The 26,479-nt window shown below is 37.5% G+C and overlaps 1 protein-coding gene across 2 annotated transcripts in view; it reads left to right on the top strand.

Moving 5' to 3' along the window:
• The window catches only part of GABRG3 (gamma-aminobutyric acid type A receptor subunit gamma3), a 348,523-nt gene that overhangs the window by 305,655 nt on the left and 16,389 nt on the right, over positions 1-26,479 (top strand). For both annotated transcript variants that reach the window (XM_065075325.1, XM_065075329.1), the window contains one exon: positions 21,866-22,018. In XM_065075325.1, coding sequence (XP_064931397.1) covers positions 21,866-22,018 — 153 coding nt within the window. The remainder of the gene's footprint in view (positions 1-21,865; positions 22,019-26,479) is intronic.

Here is a 26,479-nt window from a genome sequence, read left to right as displayed (position 1 = left end):
TCCATATGGCAATGTCAACCAAGAACCTCAGGAATAAGAGTTGTCACCTTTTGATTTACATATGTGGCTGTTGTCTTTCCAGATACAGTTGGCTTGCACTCTGCAGTCAGCAGAGTGATGGTAGTCAAGCGTTGCCAGCTTCAAACTCAGCAATGCAGTTCTCTCTCCATACTTGGTAGTATATTCCCCTTGGCCACCTGCTACATCAAATAATGGTTAAAGTCAGCATGGATCTTCATGAATGTTGCCTTTTCCTGCCTGAATTTCCTTCTGCTCTGGTGGCTGTTTCTCCTACACATTGCAGGATAGCAGTTCATTTCATTTCCCTGTAGACTGACTCTCACCTGCACTGGATCCTCTGCCCTATGCAATATCCATGGTGTGTTGGATCACCATGTGCTTGCTCTCTTGTGCTGTATGTGGGCCATACAGAAACTCGAATTTTTTCTGTCATCACTTCAACTGCAAACATGAATAATGTTGCTGTATGGTTGCAGGATCTGTATGTGCAGTGCAGGAAATAACAGGTGTTACTCCTGCAGTGGCAGCTTCACCTGGTAGTGGCATGGCGTACAGCATGTTTGTTGCTACAACCTCAAGGCTGTTTTGAAGTCACACCTCAAGGCTGTCTATCTTCTGTGTTTCTCCATCCACCTTAGGTTGATTCCACAGTGCAAAAAGGCAACATTTTAATGATTTAGCAAACCACAGCACATGGAATATCTTAGACCCAATTTTGATTTGTAGTGAATTTTTAACTTAAGAAAACCAGCTCAGTGTTTTTTTCACTAGAGGCTATGCAAAATTACAGGATTTTGTTTACTCTGAAAGGATTCATGAACATGGACAAAGAAATTTAGTAAGTCTGATTCCATCTACTTTAGAGAGAGTTTCTGCTGCAGAAGAAAAAGGTAGAAGCAAAAAAAGGAAATTTTGCAGAAGATCATGAAAAGTTAACCAAAGTGAAAAGCAAAGGTTAAATGAGTTGCACTTAAATGCAAGTAGTCAACAAATCCAGAAACTGACTTTAGCTTTAGTGATCCCTATTTGTCTACCAAGCTTCTTCTGAAAGCAATCAGAAGACATCCTAGTGAGGAGTTAAGATTCTGTTTGGTATTACACATCATGAAAGGCTTTCCCACTTCCAATGCAGAAATTCTTATTTGCCTTTCCTGTCCCCATTCCTCTTCTGCTGGGAGACTGTGATCATGGAGTTACTGTTGTTCTGAATCAGAACTGACTCAAACTACTCACAATTTGACAACAGATAAAAATAGCAATATTTCAACCTAATTCACTTTCTTCAGAGTACTTCCCTTTGCCTGTCCTATTCCCTCCACTTCACATTATGAGACATCCAGTTATCAACACTGGATATTTATATCACTTTCTATCAAAAAAAGAAAAGTAAACCTCTTTTAAAAGTTGCATCAGAAAGTAATTTTTTAAAGGTTTTCTTCCCTTAAAAAAAAAATAATAATAAAAGACTTCTGACACCCACAGCTTTTCTGTAAAATCAATTTGGCAAACTGCTTAAGAGGTAGATTGTCTTGTATGTTCACACTGTTTCTAGAGACCTTCCTGGAATGTGATCTATGGATCATATATGGATATGCTAGAGGAAGATCGCTAACATCAGGAAAACAAGAAGAAATGGAGGAGATTTGGAACAAGTTGTCTCTTCACTTGCATCTAGTGTGGTAACTTACGTCAGTTTAAGGGGAATGTAAAGATAACAGCCAATCAGTATGTAATATTTTAAGTTATTTTACCGAAGTTTATGTGGTTTCATAAGAAGGCAAGGGAACATTCTAACTATATATGATTTAAATGTACAGATTTCCTACTATAGATGCATTTATGCCAGTTTTTTACTGCAAAAACTGAACATGAAATGACCTACGTAATTGGATACTGAAAGAAGAAACAAGGAGAAAATTTACTTGTTCAGGTGCAATACATAGACTTTAAGATTTGCATCTAGTTCCAGTTAAATATGCTTAAAGAAGCCCAAACCTCAGGAAAACCTCTTCATAACAGTGTCTAAAGAATTAAGCATCTACTCTTTTTATTGATGCAAACACAGTTTTCTCCCTCTGCAATTCCATGTAAATGCAACCTCAGGCATTAGTCTTACAGGATCTCTGATGATTTCCAGCTTTGATTTTTCACCTCAGAGTTTTTACTGAGTTGACAACCTTAGCATTAATAATGAAAAGTGGCAGTTTTATTAATCAAACATGTTCAGCCACCCAAACATAATTAAAACTTGATATAATCTTAAAGTGCAAATGCTTAAGCACCTGGAAATATCTTCATGAAATATTGACTTAGTGGTAAGTGAAATGTTGAGAAGATATCTAGCCCTCTGCTCTCCTTTTCTTCAAATATGTAATCCATCAATGTAAATCGTATACAGGTCTGCCCTGACTTTCATAAAATGAGACTATGGTCCATTGTGCTGCCTGTCCATTTAAGTATGGAAATTGTAAGCAGTTTTGGTCAGTTAAATGTTCTGTTTAATGCCTTTTTTTCCAAAATATTTAAATCCATAAGTAAACCAAGAAGGAGTTGAAATAATACAAAATTGTGGAAATAGATTGTTATTGAAATAAATCCTGTTGAGGAAGAGGGCTAATTAAGTTTAAAACATTATCACTCCACTTATGTGAGGTGACCCTGTGAATTAAAGCATGCAAGGAAGAGCTTGTACCTTAGAGTTAATAAATCCAGCTTGACAGCTTTCCAGGGAAATTACATTGCCTCATTTTGTGTTTGAAGAGTTTGAGGACCCAATCCAGGCTCCCTCTGGACAAGAGATCATACTAAAGGAGAAGCTTTAAAATGTCCTGTAGTTCCAGGAGAAGCTTTAAAATGTCCTGTAGTTCCAGGAGGAAATATATCCTCTCTTCCAGGTCATATTTTTCTCCAATCTTAATCTAAAAGCATGTATCATTTGGTGATTTTGTCTCATTGATGCTCATAGTTCATTAATAATTTCATTAAACAATCTAAAAAGGTTTGAAGACAGCACAGAGCTGGGAAATGATGAGAAACTGGAAGCTCAGATCAAGGGCCTGGGACTCATCAGATGAGGATACTAACATCCAGAGAGAGGCGAAGTGGAAAAGACAGGACTAGAAACCTATGAGAGGAGGAAAATGATAAACAGAGAAGGAATTTGTGGGAGGCTGGACAAGAAAACTTCCATGCCTGGAAATGGAACCATGCAGCATATGGGGCAGTGGGAGAAGGGGGATGTCAGGGATGAGGAATCTGGGACTGGAATGAGAAGCTGGTGAACTTGTGCTGGAGCTTATTGAATAAAACAGCTAGAAAGTCAGACCTGTCAATGAGAAAAGGCTTTGTACAGAGTCAGTCTACATTAAGCTTGGTGAGAAGACTACATTGCTGTTCAGAGCCTGGAAGGAAGTCCAAGACCCTCAGATCTCACCAATATTCCACTGTCAACAGAATCCTTATGAACCCATAACAAAATGTCAGCGTTTTGGCCTTTTCTGGAATTGGTGCTAAATTGTCATAGTCAGTCACTGAGCTCAGTTATCCATAGGGTTGCAGGATCGCCTGCAAATAAAGCAAGGAAATGTTCAGATGAACCTTTTTTCAGTCAGGAAGTGGATGGATTCAATAAAGGCCGTTGAATCTAGCAAAACTTAGGATGAAAATCAAGAAATGAGGCTGCTTATTTTATCACAAGCAAACAAACAAAAAACCAACCAAACAATTTCCTAAATGCAAGAACCACAAAGCTTTGACTCTTTTGGCTCTTGTCAGTCATTGCTATCTGGAAAGAATTGCCAGAAATGTAATATTCCCTGTTGGCAGGGCTTCAGGCTTTGTAAGACTCGTTAGGCTCCTGCAAGAAAAATCAAGGCAATCTGTATTAACAAGGCACTGCTCTGTACTGACAGACCCTTGCAGAACACAGGGTGTAAAAAGGACGGTTTTGGCTTTTAACATTTTAATCTGCTGGTTTTGACATGAACCTGTTTAAAGATCTACCTTATACAATCACTGCAAGAGAACGTGAAGAATTACATTTAGCCGTACAGGCTAACATAAGAGAATGGCACTTTTCTTCAAGAAAAGTATTACGATGAGAAAGATTTAGCAAACAACTGAAAAGACAACATGCCAAATTTAGAGCTTTAGATTTAGTTTTAGATTTGGATTTAGAGCTGTTCTTGCTTATATCCATCCAAGTCTTTTACTACATTAGAAGTATCATAAGTAGATTATAAACTGCAGATCCTGGACTGCCTGTCTGTAATAAGAAGTACTGTCTCAGCCTCCACCTGATCTTTTTTCTTCTAAAATCTAAATTATTATGAAGATGTATAGAAATTCATTCAAGAATGGAGTAGGTGTAAGAATATCAGTTATTACTGAAGCTCAGTACTGCAAAGCTGAGAGAGTGGGATGGCAAGAAACAATATATAAACCAAGTTTAACCAAATCATAATCTTATATGCTTGAGCTGCTACTTCATATATTGCTTCAGTCCTTAGAGTTATCATTAATACTTATATATTTTCTCATCTACAGAACTGTATCAGACATGTTTTCATAATATTCTCTACTATATTAAAACATGCAGACTTTTATTAAAACTACTTAAAATTAATAATTCATGGATAGTATCATAAAAGATATAATGAGAATAGGAAGACATTTCTGACTGCTTATGGGAACGAATTCTGTTTGCCATTTCTGATGGAGACTTTTGTGTCACCTTGCAAGAGTAGAGGTCACTCTGGGTGGTATTTAGACAACAGCACTATTCATCAGTCCCATTGGCTTCATCAAAAAGTTGTCTTCAATGATTTTTTTAAAAAAACAAATTTCATTTTTTTACATTAAAATTCAATGTATAGAAAACTCTTGTAGTGATAATTTCCAAAGCAATTTGTAGGCTAAGAAGGAGTATGCTAAACAAAACAAAACAAAACAAAACAAAAATATGTGACAGGTTGAGGTGGAGCAAAATTGCATATATCTCTTTGCTTAAAGTAAAAAATAATCATAATAAGTAAATAATGAAACAAAAATGAAGGCTCCCTGAGGATAGGTAGCCCCAGCTGAAATTAATCATGTAAAAGAAGTTTGATTCAAAGAGAAAAACAAAGAAGTGGTTAGAGATTTCCTAATTGAATTTATTTGAGGATATTGTCAGAATGAGAGTGGAGTTGGTTTGGGGTTTTTTTCAGTAATGTGGTTATTTAATGTGCTGTTTCCAAAACAGCCAAAGCAATTAGTTTATGTCAATCATCAATTACAGTACTCATCAAAAATAACTGTTTAAATCAAACCAGGTTACAAATTGTACTAAGAAATCTTTAGCCAGTAGGATGACTTTCTTTTTTTGAGGGGTAATCTTTTGGAAAGTTCTGGAAGTAAAAAGCTCCATGGCTGCAGTATTGTTTGCCAAAATTCAGTTCTAAATACATTTTCACAGATGGCTCATGCATCTCTAAAAATTTTGGGAAATGCTGACCAAATGCAGCTACACATAAAAACAAATAAAAACTCAAGGCAGTACTCACAGGTAATCTGTCATTTTCAATTTGGTATGTATCAGTGTTGTCATACTTGTCCTAAAAATACACTTAAATATTAATGGAAAAGCAACCTACTTTGGTCACAAGTGATTCTTCAGGCTCTTCCAAGCACTTCAGTTTTAACAGTCTGTCCTATCCATTTTCTGACAGTTTAAGGAGGTTACACCTGACATTAGCATCTTATTAACGTTTTATTTATGTACAAAGACCCAAAGTTTGACACAACTGATTGGCAGTGCCATAGAAACGTTATTCCAGATGTTAAACCATGTAGGGGCTTAGCACAAGAGCCTTTTACCCAAGCAGGGCGCAAGTGTGCTTATTCCCATTATTCTTATTGCAAACCTACTGCACAGACTGGTACAAACTGGACATAATACCCAGCAGAGATCTAGATGTAGAATAAAATTACCAGTAGTCAAGGCTCAAATTATGTAGTCAATGAAAGAACACATTGAAGGAAAACTAATCTTAATATCCAAATACTCAAGCTGTTTGCCTGAAGTGTTAAGTCTCATGTGGAGCACCTTGTCATAATCAGGCTCATCAATAAATGCAACAGTAATGGATTAGTGGTAACTCAGTTCCAGAAGGCACTTCTCATTCTATAAGGTATAATCTGCACACAGGAACAGGCTTTCTTCGTAAAGATCAGTAACACACACACACACACACACAAGGAAAGGAGAAAAAGGGGTAGCCACAATGTTTTGGTCCTTCCCCAGTTTTTGTTTTGAAAAGCACTTTTTTGGTTGGAACAAATGTACAAAGTAAATTTTACTCCTTGTTGACAGGAACTCCTCAAGCACCTGTTTATACAGTGCTAACTTCTAAGTTGGGCTAACCTAATGCCCTTCTTAAATATTGTATAAGTTGCAGATCACTGAACTGTCAAAAGACAGCTTTAAGTAAGTGGGTGCTGTCAGCACAAATCCAGCTGTTTTCCTTGGTTACTGCACCTTCCATGGAGTGAAACTTAAGACTAGTCTACTTCCTTGAGCCAACTCTTCCCTTCAGGTTGATGCCTACATGCACCATGAAGATCAAATGTCTTGCTGAGACCTGTCACCAACCTGTGTAAATAATGTACTTCATTCTCAGATCTGTGTGGTGGTTTCTAAAATCAGTAATGTTATTGGGGAGAAATACGAAATACTTGTTTATGTTTCTTTCCCAAACTAGAATGTTGCTCAGGTAGCTCTTAGATGAAGTAGGTCTCAAATGTGATGCCTGTTCTGTATGTGGTTAGGTTGCAAAGGCGCATATGATGTCTAAATGGGACACTATTTATAAATTTCCTGAGTTTCCTTCTCACAGGGTTGAATCTTATCTTCCCAACTGGTTATTTCTAACCTGTTACAATTTTTTGGATCTGGTATTTTCTTCCCATGTTGCATTCAGATTCATCTGTGGAAGCAAAGCACAGGGCAAGGAGACTGCTGGCTGAGAAAAAAAAAAAAAAAACAACCAACCAACCAAGCAAAAAAAAACATGAAAAGAAACAGAGGCTTAATTTAAGACTGCCAGTGAAACTTTTTGGCCTCCAAGTAGACTCTGGCCCATTGACCACAACTCTCTGGCTTCTTTCCTTCAGCCAGTTCGCAGTCCACCTCACTACCTGCTTGTCCACACCACACTTCCTCAGTTTAGCTGCAAAGATGCTGTGGGAGACTGTGTTAAATGCCTTACTGAAATTGAGGTAGACCACATCTACTGCTTTGCCATCATCTATCCAGCTGGTTATGTCCTCATAAAAGGCCATGAGGTTGGTTAAGCATGACTTCCCCCTGGTGAAGCCATGTTGACTGCCCCTAATGACCCTCTTATCCTTGATATGACTTGAGATTGCACCAAGGATAAATTGTTCCATCACCTTTCCAGAGATGGAGGTGACGCTGGCTGGTCTATAGTTACCTGGGTCCTCCTTCTCACCCTTTTTGAAGACTGGAGTGACATTTGCTTTCCTCCAGTTCTCATGCACCTCTCCTTTTTCCTATGACTTAACAAACATGCTGGAGAGTGGCCTAAAATGACCAGTACTGGCAGATTCTGTTTGCATACGTAAAACTAATGTACAATGAAGAAAACTCTCAAAATTGCCTGTTGGTCAATCTGCAAAGTGCATAGTCATGAAGGACATTGAATGCTGCAGATTCCTCATAGCAGTGGTTCCAAAGCGATCCCACTAGGACTGGCAATACAGCAGTATTAGCAAGGCATTCATATGGTTGCAACATGGGCTGGTGTCAGAGCATGCTGTGCATAAAGCCTCCCTCATGTTCATCCAATTATTTTGTAAATACGTGTCATAAATGACTTAGAAACCTCTACCTCATTGATTTGCAATAGAGTGAGGTGTTTTTCAAAGTGCTATCACTGATACTTAGGCTGCAGTCAGCAGAACATGCCCACTGGGCTAGAGTTCACACCCAGTTGTTTAATGAAAACAGGGCATGGTTACAAGTCCCCTGCCTGCATGGCCCAGCAATGAAGGCTGTTCATGCAGAAAACAAGCAGTGTGACCCTGGGTGCACAAGAATGATGAACTGCCAGCCTCCAGCCTTTCCATAGGTATTCTGGTCCACTGGTGTAGCTCTTGAAATTTTTAACTGGGTCCTTTCACATGAATCAAACAGACTTTGCACTTTCAATCAAACAAGCATGAAAACTTAATGCAGAAACTTTATGGAAAATACCTTTAAATCACAAGCTCTGCTCTTTGATTCTATTCTGTGTGGATTAAAGCTTCAGCCTTCACAGCAGCACGGTCGTCAAATAGTTAAAAAACCTAATAGAGTCTCACATATTTAGCCATTCCCAAATTGTTCTCCACTTATAAATAGTTGCTTGAAGTTGTTGAATTTTCAAAGACTTTATAGTGTTACAGTCAGTTAGAATACTTCTCGTGTTCCCTTTTAATTTGCACGTATCTGACATAACGTTCTCTTCTCACAGATCCGTGTGAATAAGCAATTAATGGTGATTCATGGATTGAAGCACAGCAGGCCACTCCATTCCCCCCAAAACTCATACATTTTTAGTTAAATGCATGGGTATTTGTAGTTGAGGAAAACTGGAACCTATAAAGTAATAATCAAAGACATTACCATATGCTCTTCAGAAAGTTAGTAGAGTTGAAAAATAAATCCATAGTTTGGTCTGGCTCCATTGCACAGAACTGCTTTTTGTTTGCCAAAAACTAATTAACCTTTGGCATCAGTTGCTGTCAATATCTTCCTGCACTATAGTTGCTCCGTTCTACAATTAACTATGAATTGTGAATGAAACATCACCTTTGTGTCACTGAAGCACTATCTTGCTCATCCTTTTCTTCAGAATTTCACAGGAGTCCTTTCTTCTCTTTGAAGTTCTTTGTGGTCACTCTTCCTTTTCAAGATCACGCAGGGAAGATATAGAAAGACATATAGGCTCTTGCCCAGGGTGGAAGAGAATGATTAAAAGGTTTTACTGAAAGGTATTCAGGAAAAAGAACTCATTTTTTTCATTTGCAACAGGGATAGGATTAGCCATTTTTTCTGACAGTGTGTAATCAGGCAGGAGACCCTTAAAAATTCTGTGCATGTTTTTCTTCTGTAATTTAAATATTTCACACTGCAGAATGTCAGATAAAGAGAATTCATCAATAAGCAAAAGCAATTCCCTAGATACAGCAAGGAAAGTCATATAAACAGACTTGGGCTAAATCTCTGGTTTTATGTCTTTAACAATTTTAAGCTAACACTATTGGGAGGTTAAAGCCAAGTTTATTGCCAGTTGAAGTAAAATAACAAAACACGTCTGATGAAAACAAGTGAAAGTTTGAGCATGGAGTTCAGAAACAAAAAATATTACTCCTATATGGAGATGAACAGGTGAGAAGTAGCTGGATTTGAATGAGATTTGGGCTGCCTTTTTCATTTGTCACAGAGGAAATGGGAAGTACTGAAGAGACTGACTAGGTAATCCAGGAGGGCAGTATACTAGACAAAAAGTGTTAGTAAGGACAGGAAAAGAGGGAACATTTATTTAGCACAAAATCAATGTAGTCACAGCACATTGCAACAAAGACACTACAGGATGTGAAAGAAAAAACATTACATGAATACCAGAGGTACAAGCTAGGGAAATTAATAATAGCAATTAATAATAGCAATAGTCATAGTTGTTTATGAATATATATTTGAAAAGGTGATATCAATGAAATTTGGAGAGATGAAACAGTCATAATTGGGAATGTAAGAAAGACTGATAATAATCCAGTAAGAATGGCTTCAGTAGGCAAAGAAGGAGCCAAAATAATGCTCAATCAGAAGTGGCATTACCTTTTTCCAGCTGTCAAAAGTCTTGGAAGTAAATAAATATGAATGCATATGGATCAATATTTTCCTGTATTCTACCAGATAAAACAGCAAATAGAATGCAAGCTTGCTTCCATTAGAGACTACTAAATAGCTCTGCAGGAAACCAAAACATATCTACCTGTAATGTGAAGTGAGAAACAGCTGCACCAGATGGCTTTAATCTGAAAGACTATGCTAGAAAACTTCTGCAAATATTAGTATTGCTTGGAATTTCTCAACCTACTTTTTACAATTTCTTAGCTGTGGCACACTAGGATTTGGTGTGAGATCGAAAGTTAGAGCGTGAACGATAAAATTATTATTACAGGTTTTTTGAGTGCAAGAAATCGCTTACTGGTTTTATGTGTATAAAACAGAGAAGACAATTCAAGAAGGATGTGAAGGCCCTTGAATGCCTCCAGAGAAAGGCAACAAAGCTGGTGACAGGGGCTGGAATGCAAGTTCTGGGAGGAGCAGCTGAAGACTCTGAGCTTGTCTAGTGTGGAGAGCAGGAGGTGAACTCAAGAGGGGAAGGGGACAGGGAGGTGCTGAGCTCTGCCCCTTGGGATCCAGTGACAGGACCCGTGGGAATGGCTGCATCAGGGGATGTTTAAACTGGATATTAGGAAACATTTATTTACCAAGAAGATGGTCAATCACTGGACCAGGCTTCCCAGAGAGGTGGTCAATGCCCCAAGTCTGTCAGTGTTTAAGAGGCATTTGGACAATGCCCTTAATAACAAGCTGCAACTTTTGGTCAGCCCCGAAGTGGTCAAGAAGTTCGTTATAGGTCCCTTCAAGCTGAAATTATTCTGTGCTATGCTATGCTATGCTATAAGTTACTAGCCAGTTCCCCAGCACAACCCCTTTTGTACTTAACATACCTTTCGATAACTTGATAGCAGTAGTTTAAAGAGCTGACCAGGGATCACTACCACACATTTGTAACAAGGAAGGCTTGAGGTGAAATAAAACACTTTTTTTTTCTCCCCTCAGTTTCAAAAAACTGTAAATAACCTGACCAAATAATTACAGGATTTTCATCTTGGCATTGGTCTCAAACAAAGTTATGGAACAGCAGATCCTGGAATAGATCAATACAATTATATATGATAATATAATTAACTCCAATAAACATTCATTCATAGAAACTAACTCCTGTCAGACTAGCTCAAAATCATCTTCTGAGCTTATATGTTCGTGGTGATATAATGTACATTTGTAAGACGTCTCACTTGATGCAATATGACATTTTGATTAAGAAGCTACAGTGATAACAAAATCATTGTGGAACCTACCAAATGATTAAATTTTGAGTACCTAGTAAGACTCAAAACAGAGCTAGGAAAAACATTATTCATCAGGACCTTCTGTTGAGATGCTATGTCATCTGGCTTGGTGCTATTTAATACTTTCTGTTAATGATGGAAAAGCAATCATAACATTAAGACTCATTAAGTTTATAGGTCACACAAAGACTGAGTGGGAGGTCAGTGATAGATATACATGGAGGGGCTAAAACACAGGGCAGATAGCTTTGTAGCCTGGATTTAAGTGCAAATAAGCATTCCTGCACTTCAGAAAATGTATTCAGGATTGAGGCATATATTTAGGGTTGACGTCTGTGGATTTTGCTTTCCCAGATACGGGGACATTCCTTTCCCAGTGCTCCCTGCAGGTTTAAAGGTTTTGGGACATTTCTTGTCAAGTAATAGTAATTTTTAAAAATACTCCTTGTTTGAAGGCATGGCCAAAATACAGATTTTGGATATGTACTCAGAGAAAGATTATTCCCTAGAACAAGGGTATTTTTATTATCTCTATGTTATGCTGATGCAACACCATTAAAATAAGACCTAATTTTGATAGTTGCACTACAAGAGTTATTTTGAAAAGTTGTGGAGTGCACAAAGGAGCCAGAAGATTTCTTAGATACTGGAAATAATTCCTTGTGTGAAGCGAAAATAAGTGTTTATCTCGAAGGATAAAGGGTAGTTGATTACTATCTCTAAATACTTGTATGAGATAAAGAAAACTGACTAACACAGGTTATTCAGTCTAGCAAAGATGTGTTAAGACTCAAGGTCTGAGTTGATGCTATTACAGATGACTGCAGACTATGAAAAATCCACCTGTTTCTCAGAGTGAGAATAACTAAGCATTGAGAGGACTCCAAGGGTTACAATGCAACTCTATTGCTGGAAATTGTTAAATGATGGTAGAATGCTTTTCTAAAAGATGTTATAGTTTATCCACAGCTTTTGGGTTTGCAGCAGTGATTACTTTAGAAATATCTCATACCATGCATAAAGTGAGACCAAGTAATCACCGTAGTCTTTTCCAGAATGCAACATGATCAGTGGAGATGAGCTTCCAACAGTGAAATACTATTTAAAGCTTTCAAAAGATTATAAGGGAAATTTGGCCACAAGAGTGTATGTTAGGGACAGTTGAGGTGGACTAGATGTCAGTATAGATAGGAAGAAACAGGTTACCCCATTCCACGATTATATAAAAGGTGTCACAGTACAGTCACAATGGTAAAGCCAAACTCATGAACATTTTAATTGAATGAAAAGGATATCAGGTCAAGCAAAATGTTGCAGCATTATTATTATTATTATTATTATTATTATTATTATTATTATTATTATTATTATTATTATTATTATTATTATTATTAATGTGTAAAATAGAATTCCAATAAAGAAAAAGAGGGCATTTTATTTGAAAATACTGAAACAGGATTTTTTGATAGCGATTTTAAAAGTATTTCAACTGGTTCTGGAATTACAAACCCACCCAATCCTGTCCTGTGGGACTTTGTAGCAAACTTCAAAGTACAAAGGGGTCTTCTCCCACAAACAGAAGCTCTTGTGAGTAAGAAATCCAGCCCTAGAAATAAATGAGAAGTGATCAGCATGGACAGATGACATAAACCTGGGGGTTCCCAGGCATGTTTTGGTACTTATTAGAAGCAAATTGAATGCAAAAGTCATTAGTGTTGTATATTCTCAGACCTCCTACAGTATTTGGTGCTCTGTGGAGCATGAAGAATGTTCTGTTTGAAAAACATTGCACAGCTCTCCATCAATAAAACCTCTCAAAAAAAGATTCACACGTAAATGACACTCATTTGCACTCTGATCCTCCATCTACTTTCACTGACATAGGCAGCTATGGTAATTTATTATTGTTTTCACTTTATCTACTATTGTTCACTGTTATTCTTCAAGCACAAAATAAAACATATGTATGGTAAATAGCAACATTTCTGAGGAATAGTGAATAATGGATCATGCATACCACACCATATTTGTATATTGATTTTCTCTCCAATTGATGCATGGATACAAGCAGAGATTATGTGAGTAACTTTCCTACTGTTAAGGCAGAAATCGAACTGGCCTGGTAATCCTGGATTGAAGTCTTGATTATGGTATTACGCATTTTTATTCCCATTATGTGGCTTGATGAAACTGCATTTTTTGCAGGATTTTCCAATATTACTTGTACCTTACAAGAACCACATTAAAAATCCATTGTTTTCATTAGTGGCCCATTCGAAAAAAAAAAATATTAAATGATCCTTCATGTTGTAAAATGAAAGTGTCATTATACCTAAAGTTAACAGGCCTGAGCAGCCCAAGAGCAATTCTGATGCTCATATTACCACATAGATGAAGAAGATACTATAACCTCACGTAGCATTTGTTGGAGGAGAGCATGATATACAGTAGTAGGATTGGGAAGAAAGAATAGGTGTATTTGACAGGACAGCTTGTATAAGTATGTAAATACATAAGTGTTCAAATAAAAAAAAAATTATTGATCATGCCAACAAGCACTATATATTTTCTTTTTATTATTTTTTTTTCAAAGCTTATATTTTCAGAATTAATTTTGAAGGTTAATTGTGTTCATGGATGTTGATCCATCTCCTGAGTACATTCAAATCACTCCAGACGCATAACAGAAGGTATGGGCTACAGCTACAGACAATTAAATTATTACAGCTAGTTCTAAAGTAACTCATTTTGAAACTGCCAGCATGGCATCTAATGAATTGGTTAGGGCACAAGAAATATTGACCAGTATGTTTCAAATGACTATGGGATACACAAAGAATTCAAATGTTGAAAAAATGGATCTTTTATTTATTATTTTATTTCAGTTCTTCGTGAAAAGTTCTAGTATACAACCTATATATGCCAGTTATTCTGAAAAACAAAACAAACAAAACACCACAATACACAGAAATTAGATCTCTGAACAAATTAATTGGTTTTCCAGATTTAATACTAAATGCTTAAATCAGAGGATGAAACAACCTTGTGTGCTGGAAACGTAGTCATTAATGTTTAATGGCAGGCACCAGTTCATTTAACAAAACTTTCCTTTTACAAAAATCTTTTGAAAATGCTGATTACATCAAAGAAAAATGAAGTTCACTATCTGAGGAAGAATAAACAGAATAAAGGCAAATTTTTCTATGGTGATGAAAAAAACCTGATAACTTGAAGTAAAAATACTATCTTCAGTGTCATATTCCCCTTGTTATTACAACAACAACAACAGCAACAAACCCAAAACTTAATGTCTTTAAGTTCTGATAAATTAGGACAAAGTCTTGGTCTTACTTGACTCTAAAATACCTGTTGCCTTCAGACAGCCTGGGATCTAGTCTTTGCTTTTCACACTCTAATCTGTCAATATTTGATTTGTGTTATGCATGCTGATGAATATGTATATACTTATAATTGAACATGATTTCTATAAACACAAACAATGCTGTTGGCATTTGGTTTCTTTTTTTCACAGTATACTAGTATATTTATTTGTTTATGATAATGGGAAACTTTAGCAATTATTTGGCTCTCATGGTGTGTATACATTTCTGGAAAATTGGCTTTTCAAGTGCTGAAAGCCAGATCTGGGCTACACTGTACTTGTATACACACACATATGCACGCACAGACACACCCTGATAATACCAAAGGAAATTATGAATTGGAAAACAGAGATTTCTGGGGCACAGAAAGCTTGTTTTGTTCTCTGTTTGTTGAATAGCTATTATTTAAGATCCTTGCCTGTGCCTGGATCTCGTATAGCTACTGTGGCAATACATATAAAAATGATGCTTCTGAAGTCCCGTATGCATTACTTGTGTGGATAAACATGCACCTAATGCACAAATTATGTATTTAATGAGTGCCTGTTACCATTCTGAGAAAGCTCAATTTATTCGGGATGAGGTGCAAACATGTTTCTCTGTACATGTACACCTGCTCCCATCCAAGCACGCAACCTTGGTTATCTAGATATCACCACGAAGATACCTAAATGTCAGAGCACATAGGGGAATCTAAGACAAGCCCTTAAGTGACAGCATGGCCTCAATCATTTTATTCTTCTTTTTGGCTTGGAAGCATTAGTCATAGAGTGCTATGGAGCAAAGATTGCTCCTGAAATGAAAACTATTGTACTGCGTACTGATTGACACATTTTGGAGGACTGAGAATAAGTCTGTGATGAGTCCTAAGCATTTCTTCATTGTTAATAGAGATGGTGGAGAAGATAAAGGCATTTTGGATGATGCTTTCATGACTCTTATTCCTTCTACATTTCTCTTCAAGGGAAGTGCAAAATCCTGTTTTCAACCTTGTCATTTCAGTTTTAATAATAGCTCCTTCTGGAGTCACAACCACCTGTGAGGGCATTCAGCTATTTCTTCTACCATTTTGCTTAGCTTTTAGGACTTCGAAAGTTCAAACCTTCTCCATACGTGGACTGGTTGAAGATCAAGTATCTAGGAAACTTGTGTTAGGATGGGATACCAGCTCTGCAGACAGACCAGCGGCTGAAGAGTTAGTAATATGCAGTGTACTTTAGGAAATCTCCATCCATCTGTTTTCATTTTAGTAACACTAATAAGAAAATAGCTCGAACTTCCACTGGGCATGTGTCTAAGGAGTTGAGATAATGGCCTGGGATGTAAAAAAGCCTAGTTGACATGACAATTCTGTCAGATTTCTACTCTGAATTAGGTAGGGTTGGGTTTTATACCACAGTCTCTGTTCTGCCTGATTCTGAACTGAGGTATTCTTTCCAGATAGTGCAAAATCTGGAACCTGAAAACATCTCTTGAACCTGAAACTTGCAAATCCTCAGTTAACACCAGAACTACCACGCATCCCTTCTAAAAAACCTCTCTACTGAACATTTTGCAAAAAATTCTGTACATACTGACTTTGATGATTTTTTTTTAATGGTTTTATTTGTCAGAAGTCTGACCAATGTATTCAATAACAGCAGTGGTCTCCTGCTTGACCTAATTGTGTTCAAATATTATAGTTCTACCTTGGTATCATGGAGAAGAATTGTAAATGAAGGCATTTATGATACAAGAACACCATCCTGGATGACTGATAGCCAGAGGCCAGACCAGCAGAAAATTTTCAGCTTACTAAGAAAGCAAAGAAGCCTAGTTCAGGAAAGAAAAAATGGAGCTTTGGGAAGCAAAGATCAGAAAACAGGTTGGGGGAAAATGAAGAGTGAATGACGGGACTAAATAGGGTCTTCTCTTGGCTTCCAAACGAAAATTAAAAAAAAAATTAAAAACCACAAAAACTCAAACCAAACCAAACCACCAAAGATTAGAAACTTCATTTACACACCATTAAGTAAATTTGATTTTTTAAGTTAATAAGGAAGATGTCTTAGTGGTCTTGCTGATCAACAAAGAAATATCCGTGACACACTGTGTGAATCCTCATTCTAATTCATAGGACTTTTTTCCTGTAATCAAGCTCTTGTAAGAATGTGGATAAACACTGCCACTCCTCATTATTCTGCAGTTCTAGTGATGGACAGTTAGCATGCAATGTTCACTCACATGCCGAAATCACTCTGTGTGTGCATTGTAGTTTCATATTGCAGTCCTTGTAAAGTCATTCTTTGTTTAACTAAAATAATTGGGGTTTTAGTACTTGTTAAACTAAGAATAAAATGGGAGGATAAATTAAAATGTGTGATAAGATGGTATAGTATGGTTTGAGTAAATAAATGATTTACAGTATACAATTTAATATTTAAAAATATTTTCTTAAAATAAAAAATTGCATTCTCCTCAATCATTTCACCTTTAAAGGATATGTTCTTGGTGAAGTGTAAGCAAACTTCTGGCAATTCAGCCAACCATGTCATTAGTCTTCAAAAGACAAAGGAAATAGGCTATAGTTTAGCATTGTTCATTAAAATCCACAGCAGTTGTTCCTTTAAAAATCTTTTTTGTTCTAAATAGTGTCCTACTTTCAAACTAGAAAGTTAAACTAATATAAGTCCTATGGGTCACAGACAGCAGTCATCTTGGTTTCATGGGAAGGATTGTTACACTCTTCTTATTACTCCAGATTTGCTGCCTCGAGATGCACCCTTTGCTCTCATTACAGAAAACTGGTTGGGTGCTACTTTGTCTCAACGTAATTTTCATTATCACTGTGAGGTGATGGTTCAGCTAAAAGTTAGTTTGCCTTCCTGGGAAGTTATTTCAGCTGTTAAAGTGGAATTACTCTCTGAGTTTCAACGCAAAGTGGGGGTTTTTTTGGTATTAGCTATTCCAGTGGTCCCTAGCTATGCAATCACTGTGTGATTACATTTAAACCAAGTACACTGATTTAATGATACGGAGTTTGGAAGCAGGTTTTTCCCATCTTGTCTGCGTTGCTGGGCAGCTCCTCTTGTAGCAGTGGCAGTAATGGCAGGTGGAGCTCCAAAGGCTGCTGAAGAAGCAAGGGGGCACTATGCAGAGTGTTTGAAAGCTTTTTGTCCCTTTTGAGTTGCTCATGCCTACAGGGCATACAGAATGAATCATAGGTAATTTTTTTTTTTTTTTTAGAAGAGAGGAGAGTTTCTTTGTACACATTCTTTTTTGTGGATAGAAAAAGTCAGAAATGAACGTACAATGGCTACTTTCCTTTAAGCTGCAGAGAAGTGCTTTTAGATACATAGAGAATAATTACTTCTGGAAGGAGTAATTTGGACAATAACAATAATAATGCAATTAGGAGTAGTGCATTGAGGAAAGTAGCTATAGCATGCACATGCTGGCTCTTCTGTTTGCAAACAGGCAATTCAAGAGTCTCAAAAGAAGTTGACTTGGCTGAGGATAAAAGAACTGAAATATAAACTTAGTTGGAAATCGTAATTTACTGTACTTATTAAGAAAAAAAAAAAAAAACAAAACAAAACCAAAAACAAACAACTGTATCCCGTACATGCTGTACAGAAATATGCTTGCCTTTGACAGCAGTCACAACATTGGTGCTTCCAGTTGATGCTCTGCATTTCAGCAGTGGCATTTCATGAGGTGTTGTCATCATTATTTACCATCTCTAAGCTGTACCCTCTCTAAGCATGGCTAGAATATTGTAGGAGAACCAGCAAATTCTCCTCTTCTGCTTTGCATCACTAGTTCAACTGAGCGAAGTTGTTCTCCCACTCTGTTGCTATTATCTGTCAGTGTGTCCCCATAAGAGTATAGCACAGAAGGTACAGTGTGTAAGTCCATATGCACAGCTGCTGCATATCTGGCTGTTTCTGCCTTCTTCATTGTGAGATTTTTTGTATGGATTTCAGAAGACAAAACAGGTTATTGGATAAATAAATGTAGCCAATCATGTGATCACCATAGGATTTCATTTTCTTTGGGTACGTGTTAGATGTCTATGAGTCTTTGTTGGATACTTGGGAATTTGCAGCTCCTTGTAAAATTTGACTGAGTCACAGTTCCTTTATTTAGCTTTCTGGAAGGATGTTCTGCAGAGAAGGGGTATTCTAACAGGTTTTTAACTGGGATAAAGACAAGTTGAATAGTTCTGTTGTAATAAAGAGCAGGGGAAGGAAGGAAGCATGCAAACAAGCAAGGCAGCCAGCAGAGGAGGAGCAAGCAGAGAAGGAGTTGTGCATGTCCTCAAGGTAAAGGCATCAAGTTTAACTACAAAACAAAAGAGGAAAGTAACTAAAACACCCTTTAAAAGGTTAAGAAGGTTATTATATTTAAGTAAAATAACCTTAACACCCTCACAGAAGTAGCCTGATGTAGATTTCACCATGGAATCAAGGGGTGTGATTCAATCCTTCGATCATGTCTACGTGCCTACAATGTGTTTGTCCACATTTTAGCCAATCACTCTCCTTTTCTAGTCACTAGAGAGAAACAAATGCTTTGAGCACATTCATCTCCATCTAAAACAAACCTCTAAAACAGATTATAAAACCATATACTAAAAGTACCAATTTCTCTTCATTAAGTATAGAAAGGAGGCCACAGCATGCAGGTCACCTGTAGAATCTACCTTCTGGATAACTAAGATAAGTGAAACGAATACTGCCTGAAAGATACTGAATCAGTTTGTGCCTAAACGGAATGATGGACTCTTTACGTCATTTAATCTCTGCCTCAGTTCCTGTCTGCAAAACAATGGAAGTGCTCCATAATTTTCTCCCACTCTCAGTTTACCAGTTTTATTAATACTTCAGTAGAAGACATTGGAAGCAGGGAATCTGCCTTACTAGCCAGTACATTTCTACTCACTATTTAGCCCAACTCTCATCTGCTGTTCTGGGTTTCATGGTGATAGTATTCAGAGGAACAGTGACTTGTGTGTGTGAATTGTGAATCGTGAATTGCACACACCATCTACTGTTGTAAAAAATGAGAAGTATGCAGATTGTTTTGCTTTCTGTAGTGCTCAGGCAACTGAGTCCAGTTCCAGATATGGTAACTGAGTAAGGGAAATGTAAAGGCCTGGAAGTATTCCTATAGAGTCTTTGATTTCCCTTTTTTGCTCATCCTTCTGCCTTGACTCACAATGTTTGAAATGTAATGATGTTTTTTCTGTGGTTGCTGGGTTGGTTTCTGTCAGTAGAAGCACTGGTTTCCAAAGCCTCTAACTCCTTACTCCCATTTCTGTGAAATTACCTCAGTTGCTGTGGCGTAAATCTTTCTTTGGTGAGGGAAACCAAATTAGCGATCTGATGTAGTTTATAACTAAACCAGCAGAACCAACAGTTACTAATCCAAACCAGTTCCCTGGTGCCATTCCCTGTAGAAAGAAAAGTGCTAGAGATTAGTGGAATGAAATAATCCTTAGGCTTTGAACAGCCCACAAGGCTCACTATGTCATGATGTACTGCAATAGTTTCGGCTTGTAACAGCAGTGAGCTCATTTCATTAAAACTTTGTCCCATTATGCCAAATACACAAGGCTTCTGAAATAATTGTCCAGCTTCTTGAGGTCACATGCTTTTCACAGGCACAGTACTCATGAAAATGTATGTGTTCATCTAACAGAAGCATGATGAAAGCACCCACAGGCTTATCAACCTCTTCCAAATATATCTATCTCAAAATGGTGTACTTAACACATAGAAACCTTTCCTTTTGACTCATTGTTGTAAGTTTCTCTCCCGAAATCCCACCCTCGGATTTTTATTTACCTTTGGTTTTGTAGCTTATCGTAGTTCACTCATTTTACAGTGGCCTTCAGAGATTCTTTGGGTGGAAGTTTTTTTTTACTGAATTAATTTCTTTTCTATGTCATATTTAGCTATAGTCGAAATACCCACTGTATTAAATTATTTTGTTCATATGCTGTTACTAGAAGATTAAGATTTAATTTGTCTCAACTCCTGTTGAACCCATTATGTCACTACTTGGGTGAGCTGTATGTACATTGCTTTGGGGATTAATCCTTCTGTGCTACCAATTTCTTCAGTCTTCTGATGGTTTGCAGTAACAGGACAGACCCACCTACCTATTTTAAATTATGCCTTCTCCAAATATTGTATTATAGAATGTCAAGGTTTGTAATAAGAAGCAATATAATTTATTAGGTCAAGTCTGATATAGTCAGACAAAAACCCCATAAAAGTTCTCAGGCGTATAAACTCTTCACATCTGAAATGGAAGCAACATATACAAGTGAAGTACAGAAATTGGTCTCAGTTCAGTTGCATTATTGTTAATCACTGTGACTTCCTGAGAGAAAAGGATAGTTAACATCTGTGAAGCAGCAGGAGATGTTAGTAAGGAGAGAGGTGATAAGGTCAGTAGTCTCTGCTGGGTAGAGAAAGAGTGACAGATTATTATCCCCTGTAGAGTCACAAGGGTTAGCAGAAGAGATGCTGTGAATAAAATTATATAATGTGAGATAAACTAGCCTTCTTACTGAGCTCTTGATTTTATGAATCAGAGCAGAATAATAAACTTTATGTCCAGGCTCACCTTCTGAAGGTTCATGAATACTTCAAGTGACTACAACTGCTTTGAAATGCAGGAATGCTGGCAAAAAGAGACTCTTGATTTTTAATGATGAGTCCTTTAAAAGTATGCATTCTGACCTCTCTTGCCAGCATTGAGGCTCTAGTTTCTCTAAATTACTTCTTTTGTAAAGACACACTCATGTGCATGCTACATTTGCCATAAAGACCCCTACTGCCTGATTCATATCTCAAAAGAAGATAACAAGTCACTCAAACCCGAAATTAAGGCAGGGAAGACACAGCCTGCAGAAGGAGAGATTTTGTGTGGCTTGGTTATAGATTCTAGTGATTCTTCATGTTTCTGATCATGGAGGATCCAGAGTTATCAAGTCTGGAAAACCAAGACGCCTTTAAAATATTTGCTCATCCAGAATGATTGCTGAAAGCCTCTGCCTGTCCAAATAGGTCAACATTTCCACAGAGACCTAGAACTGAAGGAAATTAGGGTTGAAAGGTTTATTTGAATTCTATTTCACATGAGCATCGCTGCCCAGATGTTCTCAAACCACTGAGATATATTTCATATGCAGTGTTTTAATGAAGTTTAAAAATTAGCATCTCAATGAACAATGATCTGTATCTCACCACAATGCCAATTTATTTTCTATGTTATTATTGCAGGTGATTATGTAGTCATGACTATATACTTCGACTTAAGTAGAAGAATGGGATACTTTACTATTCAAACTTACATTCCCTGTATATTAACAGTTGTTCTTTCCTGGGTATCCTTTTGGATTAAAAAAGATGCCACACCAGCAAGAACAGCATTAGGTAAGTTGTTAATAATTCCTTTTTCTGCTTTCTTTGTGGAGTTTCTACACTATCATTTGAAAATGTCAGCTTCCTTTCAAAGGGACCACTAGCTATATGCTTTGGATTATTGCTACCACTTCTTGCAGACTCAGATCTACTTATCACGGAAGCCTCTTGTTTTCTGCCTTCCCTAACAGGGTAATTAAAAGTAAACTACCCTGACCCTTTGTAATGACACTGCCACCTATTTCACATAATATCTTAGAATTAATGCCTGTCTCCTTGTTCTCAGTATGACATTTTAGTGACATTTTTGAAGAATAAATTAATTGCACTGCTGGCTTCCTTCCCTTCTGAAACTCTCCCCTACAGGGCATTATGTCTTACATATACAGAAAACTGTGGGATATAATAATATTAACTCAAGTAAAGTGTTTTAGCTTGAGTGCTTGAAGTTAAGCTCCACACTAGGTGTAGAGATATTTCTCATAGATTGTGGAGATTTATGCTGGTATAGATTTTCTAGCAGCTCATTTATATCAGGACCAGTGTGTGCATTTTGGCATCATGCTTTGGGATACACTTATAAATGCTGACCATTGATTATTAAATATATTGGAAAACCTGCAGGTTTTGCCAGCGTCAAGGGCATAGAGCTGTATAACAGCCAATTATAGACATATATTAGAATTGAAGGAAAAACAATATCTTGGTCCAGACTATGGTTAGCAGGGCTACCAATATTAAATGATTTAGAAATCTACAAGTCTAGGAAAAAAGGGGAGGCTGTGTCAATGTTTGCATGTCTGTTTTCAAGCTTGGGGGTTACCATTCCCAGCTATTCTTTGCTTCCTTCTGCTGGAGTTTGTTACCCTCTCCATTTAACCAGTTGGACTCCCCACATCATTTCAATTTGAAGAACAAATTATTAAAAACTGACCAGCCTGACTTTTTGGACTGAAATCTGATGGGAAACATTTGTAGGAGCAACTGAGTCCCCAAACTTGAGAGGGTGATACCGTTGGAAGGAAAGACTGAAGGACAAGGGCTGTGAACAGGCTGCACCAACTTGGAGGACATATGAAGGCACCCTGGAGCAAGGCACAGTGTTCTTGAGTGCTGCTGTAACTAAATGTTGACCAAAAATGGTGTTTACTTATATGTGAATCCATTTCTACTAGCTCTCTCAAACACCGTGTAGATGGGTTCTACTTCATCTCAGGAGGAAGACACCTTGTTTGACAAAGCAGCCTTTTTACGGTTATTCAAAATGACTTGTTTTGTTTCAGCCCACCTCTCTCCCACACTAATAAATCTGAGCAATTTTGAGAGGTCTGTGGTTTCTAGCATAAAAGCCCCGAAAGGGAAAATAAAAATGAAGTGTTAAAGAGACTCTGAAGCCCATTCACTCTGGACAAGATTTTAGCTGCTAAGCCTCTTGAACTTGTCCAGGAATCTGATCTCCCTTTCTAAATCCTTCACTTACACAAAAAACTTATGGTCATCTATTCAGTGTGCAGAAGGTTTGGGTCACAAAACTTTTTCCTCCAAAACTTCTTATGCTTCAATAGCTTTGTAACTTTCAGCTGAATGACAGAAGAAATACATTAACAAAAATATTCTCTAAGTGCAACTCTCTCACCATCCACAGCTTTATTTAAGCAATGATGCTATATGCCAGCCATTCCTGCTATCAGTCGTTAGGCATCTTCCTATGAGGAAGATGTATCAGCTTTAATTCCTAGCGAGTGGTGAGGGGCATCCTGTCAAAGTAAGAGCAGCTCAGTGACATGCAATAGGGTTAGTAGAAAGAAAAGTCCCAGACGACCTGTAATAAGACAACTGCAAGCAGCCAACACCGGTTCATACTTTACAGATAATTCTGTATTAAACCCTATTTTGTGTGAGGTCAGCACAAGACCATAACCTGCTGTATTTTCTTCAGAAATTTGAAATATTAACAAATGTAGCACTTCTGACTGTTGTAATTCATGTGGCATCACATGGGTCTGGTTATATGAGGTTATTTTCCAAGAAAGGAATACTTAGTCCTCACTCCCTTCATGTGAATGCCAAAGGGCCTTTACACTGCAGCTCCAGCAACATGAGAGACCCTAAAACTTACAGTTATTCTGTGACCTCCAACTCCAGGACAGTGCGAAGATGATACAAAGGTGAAGATAGAGCAGCTGTATGACTGCCTGTTCCAGGCTGTGTAGATTTGCCTCTGATGGCCAGAAAATTGAGCGACAGACCTTTAGTGAACTCCTCTGCTGAACTCCTTTCTTCTTAAATTGGGTGACTCAGTGGAGATAAGGAAAGATTTACCACACTCTTTTAACTGGGAATCTGAAGCACCATGTGTGTGCAGAGAGCCACACAGCATCCATTTAGGTTATCCTTCATCAAGCTTAAGGGTAGAAAAGTCATCTAACAGTTTGCATTAGTAATTTTCTGAAAGCAGTGTTCATACCTTGTCCCTGAGGAAAGTTCCCAACACCACACTGCTGTTTTTCAATTAATTAGACATGGAAGTAGATTAGATCACTAGTCACAACAGTGTGACTCTCCCTGCCTCATCTCCTCAGCCAGTGGGAACTTCAGACAAAAAATATACTCAGATACTGTGGTCATGAATTTGAAGAACATAAAAATGAGATGTACCAAGGCTCTATTCAATGGCTATCACGACTAACTCCTAAAATGGATGAAGAATTAAATTACTAGGCTAAAGTATAATATTTTTTATAAATAAAGTCAAATGAAAAGAAAACTATACATACAAGTCACCTTTTTGTGCACAGAGTCCTGTTCCTCCCAAATCAGCAGTGGCCTCTTGGGATGCACTAAACAGATGTTCCCACTTTACTGTAGGTCTGCTTGTATAACACAACTTACAAATCTGTCTCAGCAACAGCACACAGCCACATTTGGATAGTGGCACATGGTGAAATTGTGAGTAATACAGCCAAAGGCAAACCACTGAAATCGTCCTGCTAATTAGTCTAAATGAATTGTAGACTCAGTGCACCAAGCCTGCTCTGAGTATAGCTGCATTAATGTAAAGGGCTAGCATCAGGGAAATATTTCACTCCCTAAAACTAATGAGCAATTTCCTAAACTGCTGGCACCTACTCACAGTTACATGAAGGACACGTTTTACCTCTTTCTGAATAACACTAAGTAATAAGCTATTTCTGTGCTGGAAAAAGTAAATGCAATCGGGGCATTTGGCTGTGAGGGGAAAAGTGAGATCATAAGTATCCTTTCAGCAGGACTGTCCAGAGGCATCAAAGTGCTCTTGAAAAACTTGGCATTGTAGTCTCTTTTTCACATGCTCTTTGAGGGACTGAAGCTCAGAGTGGCAACATGACTCACTCTAGGCCACCCTAAGAGTCAGTGAGAAATTGGAAGTAGAATTTGAGTGTTGGATGAGAACTGTGGTTTGTGATCTCAGGTTATTCTGCCCTGCATCCAGAGAGAAAAATAAAGTCTCTCGGCTGTTTCTGCTTGTCTCTAGTAATCAAAATGATCTTCTCCCAGTGATCACAGTTAAGAGCAGCCAGCAAGCATCTGAGGAAAATCTATCATCTGGAAAAGAATAGGTTGTTTTCCTTGAAGATGAAAAGAATTAAGTTAAACTGAAGCTTTCATCCCAGTTTCCCCCTGCTTTTTCAAAATGGGTATAATATGTAACAGGACTAGACAGTAACTACAAGAGCAACTTCAAACCACAGTTTAAAGAAACACAGTGGGTATCAAGGCCAGCAACGTGTTGATGTAAAAGAAGATACTAATGACGGTTAATAAAAAATGAGCATTACTCTCCTTGTCATTCCATCTTAAGTTCATTCACTAGAAAAACAAGCAAGTGATCAAAACAGATGCCATAACAAGAGATGGAAAAATTTAGTTTATAAACAAGTGATCACCTGGGTGAAAGCAGTACACCTTTCCTCCAGTGTCCCAACATACACTTAAGAAAATAAGAAAAAATGAGCCTCACTGACCAAAGACTTTCTAACACTGAAGCTTTCACCAACACTTTCTAACAACCTCACTTTGCATACTGTTGTCCAGTAAGGAGCTTTCAAACAGTAATAATTGCAAATAACTGTTTAGAACAATGATCTAAAGGTTAAAGTGTTCTCATGCATTATGTATCCCTGCATCACTTGATCCCTCAAACAGTCCTCTTTGATTTATCAGACAGCACCTTTGGTATGGAATTTACTCAGAGAATATAAATGTCACAAAACGGTATTTACACACAAACTTGTAAGCTCCCACTAACACCTGTCTACCTGAAAATTTTGAAGCCAGGTTACTTCAAAGATGTCCTTGGCTGGTATTAAAATCCTATCGAAACAAACAGTTTAAGAGTACTGTGATTTTCAATAACAAATCCAAAACTCACATTACCATGCAGGTCTCCCCAAAGTGAGAGACTTAACGATTTCGTCTTACAAGGTTTATTGC

Source organism: Columba livia, chromosome 1, assembly GCF_036013475.1.
Source record: "Columba livia isolate bColLiv1 breed racing homer chromosome 1, bColLiv1.pat.W.v2, whole genome shotgun sequence".
NCBI lineage: Eukaryota > Metazoa > Chordata > Aves > Columbiformes > Columbidae > Columba > Columba livia.
The sequence above is the reverse complement of the archived record's forward strand: the minus strand, read 5'-3'. Positions and strand labels throughout refer to the sequence as shown.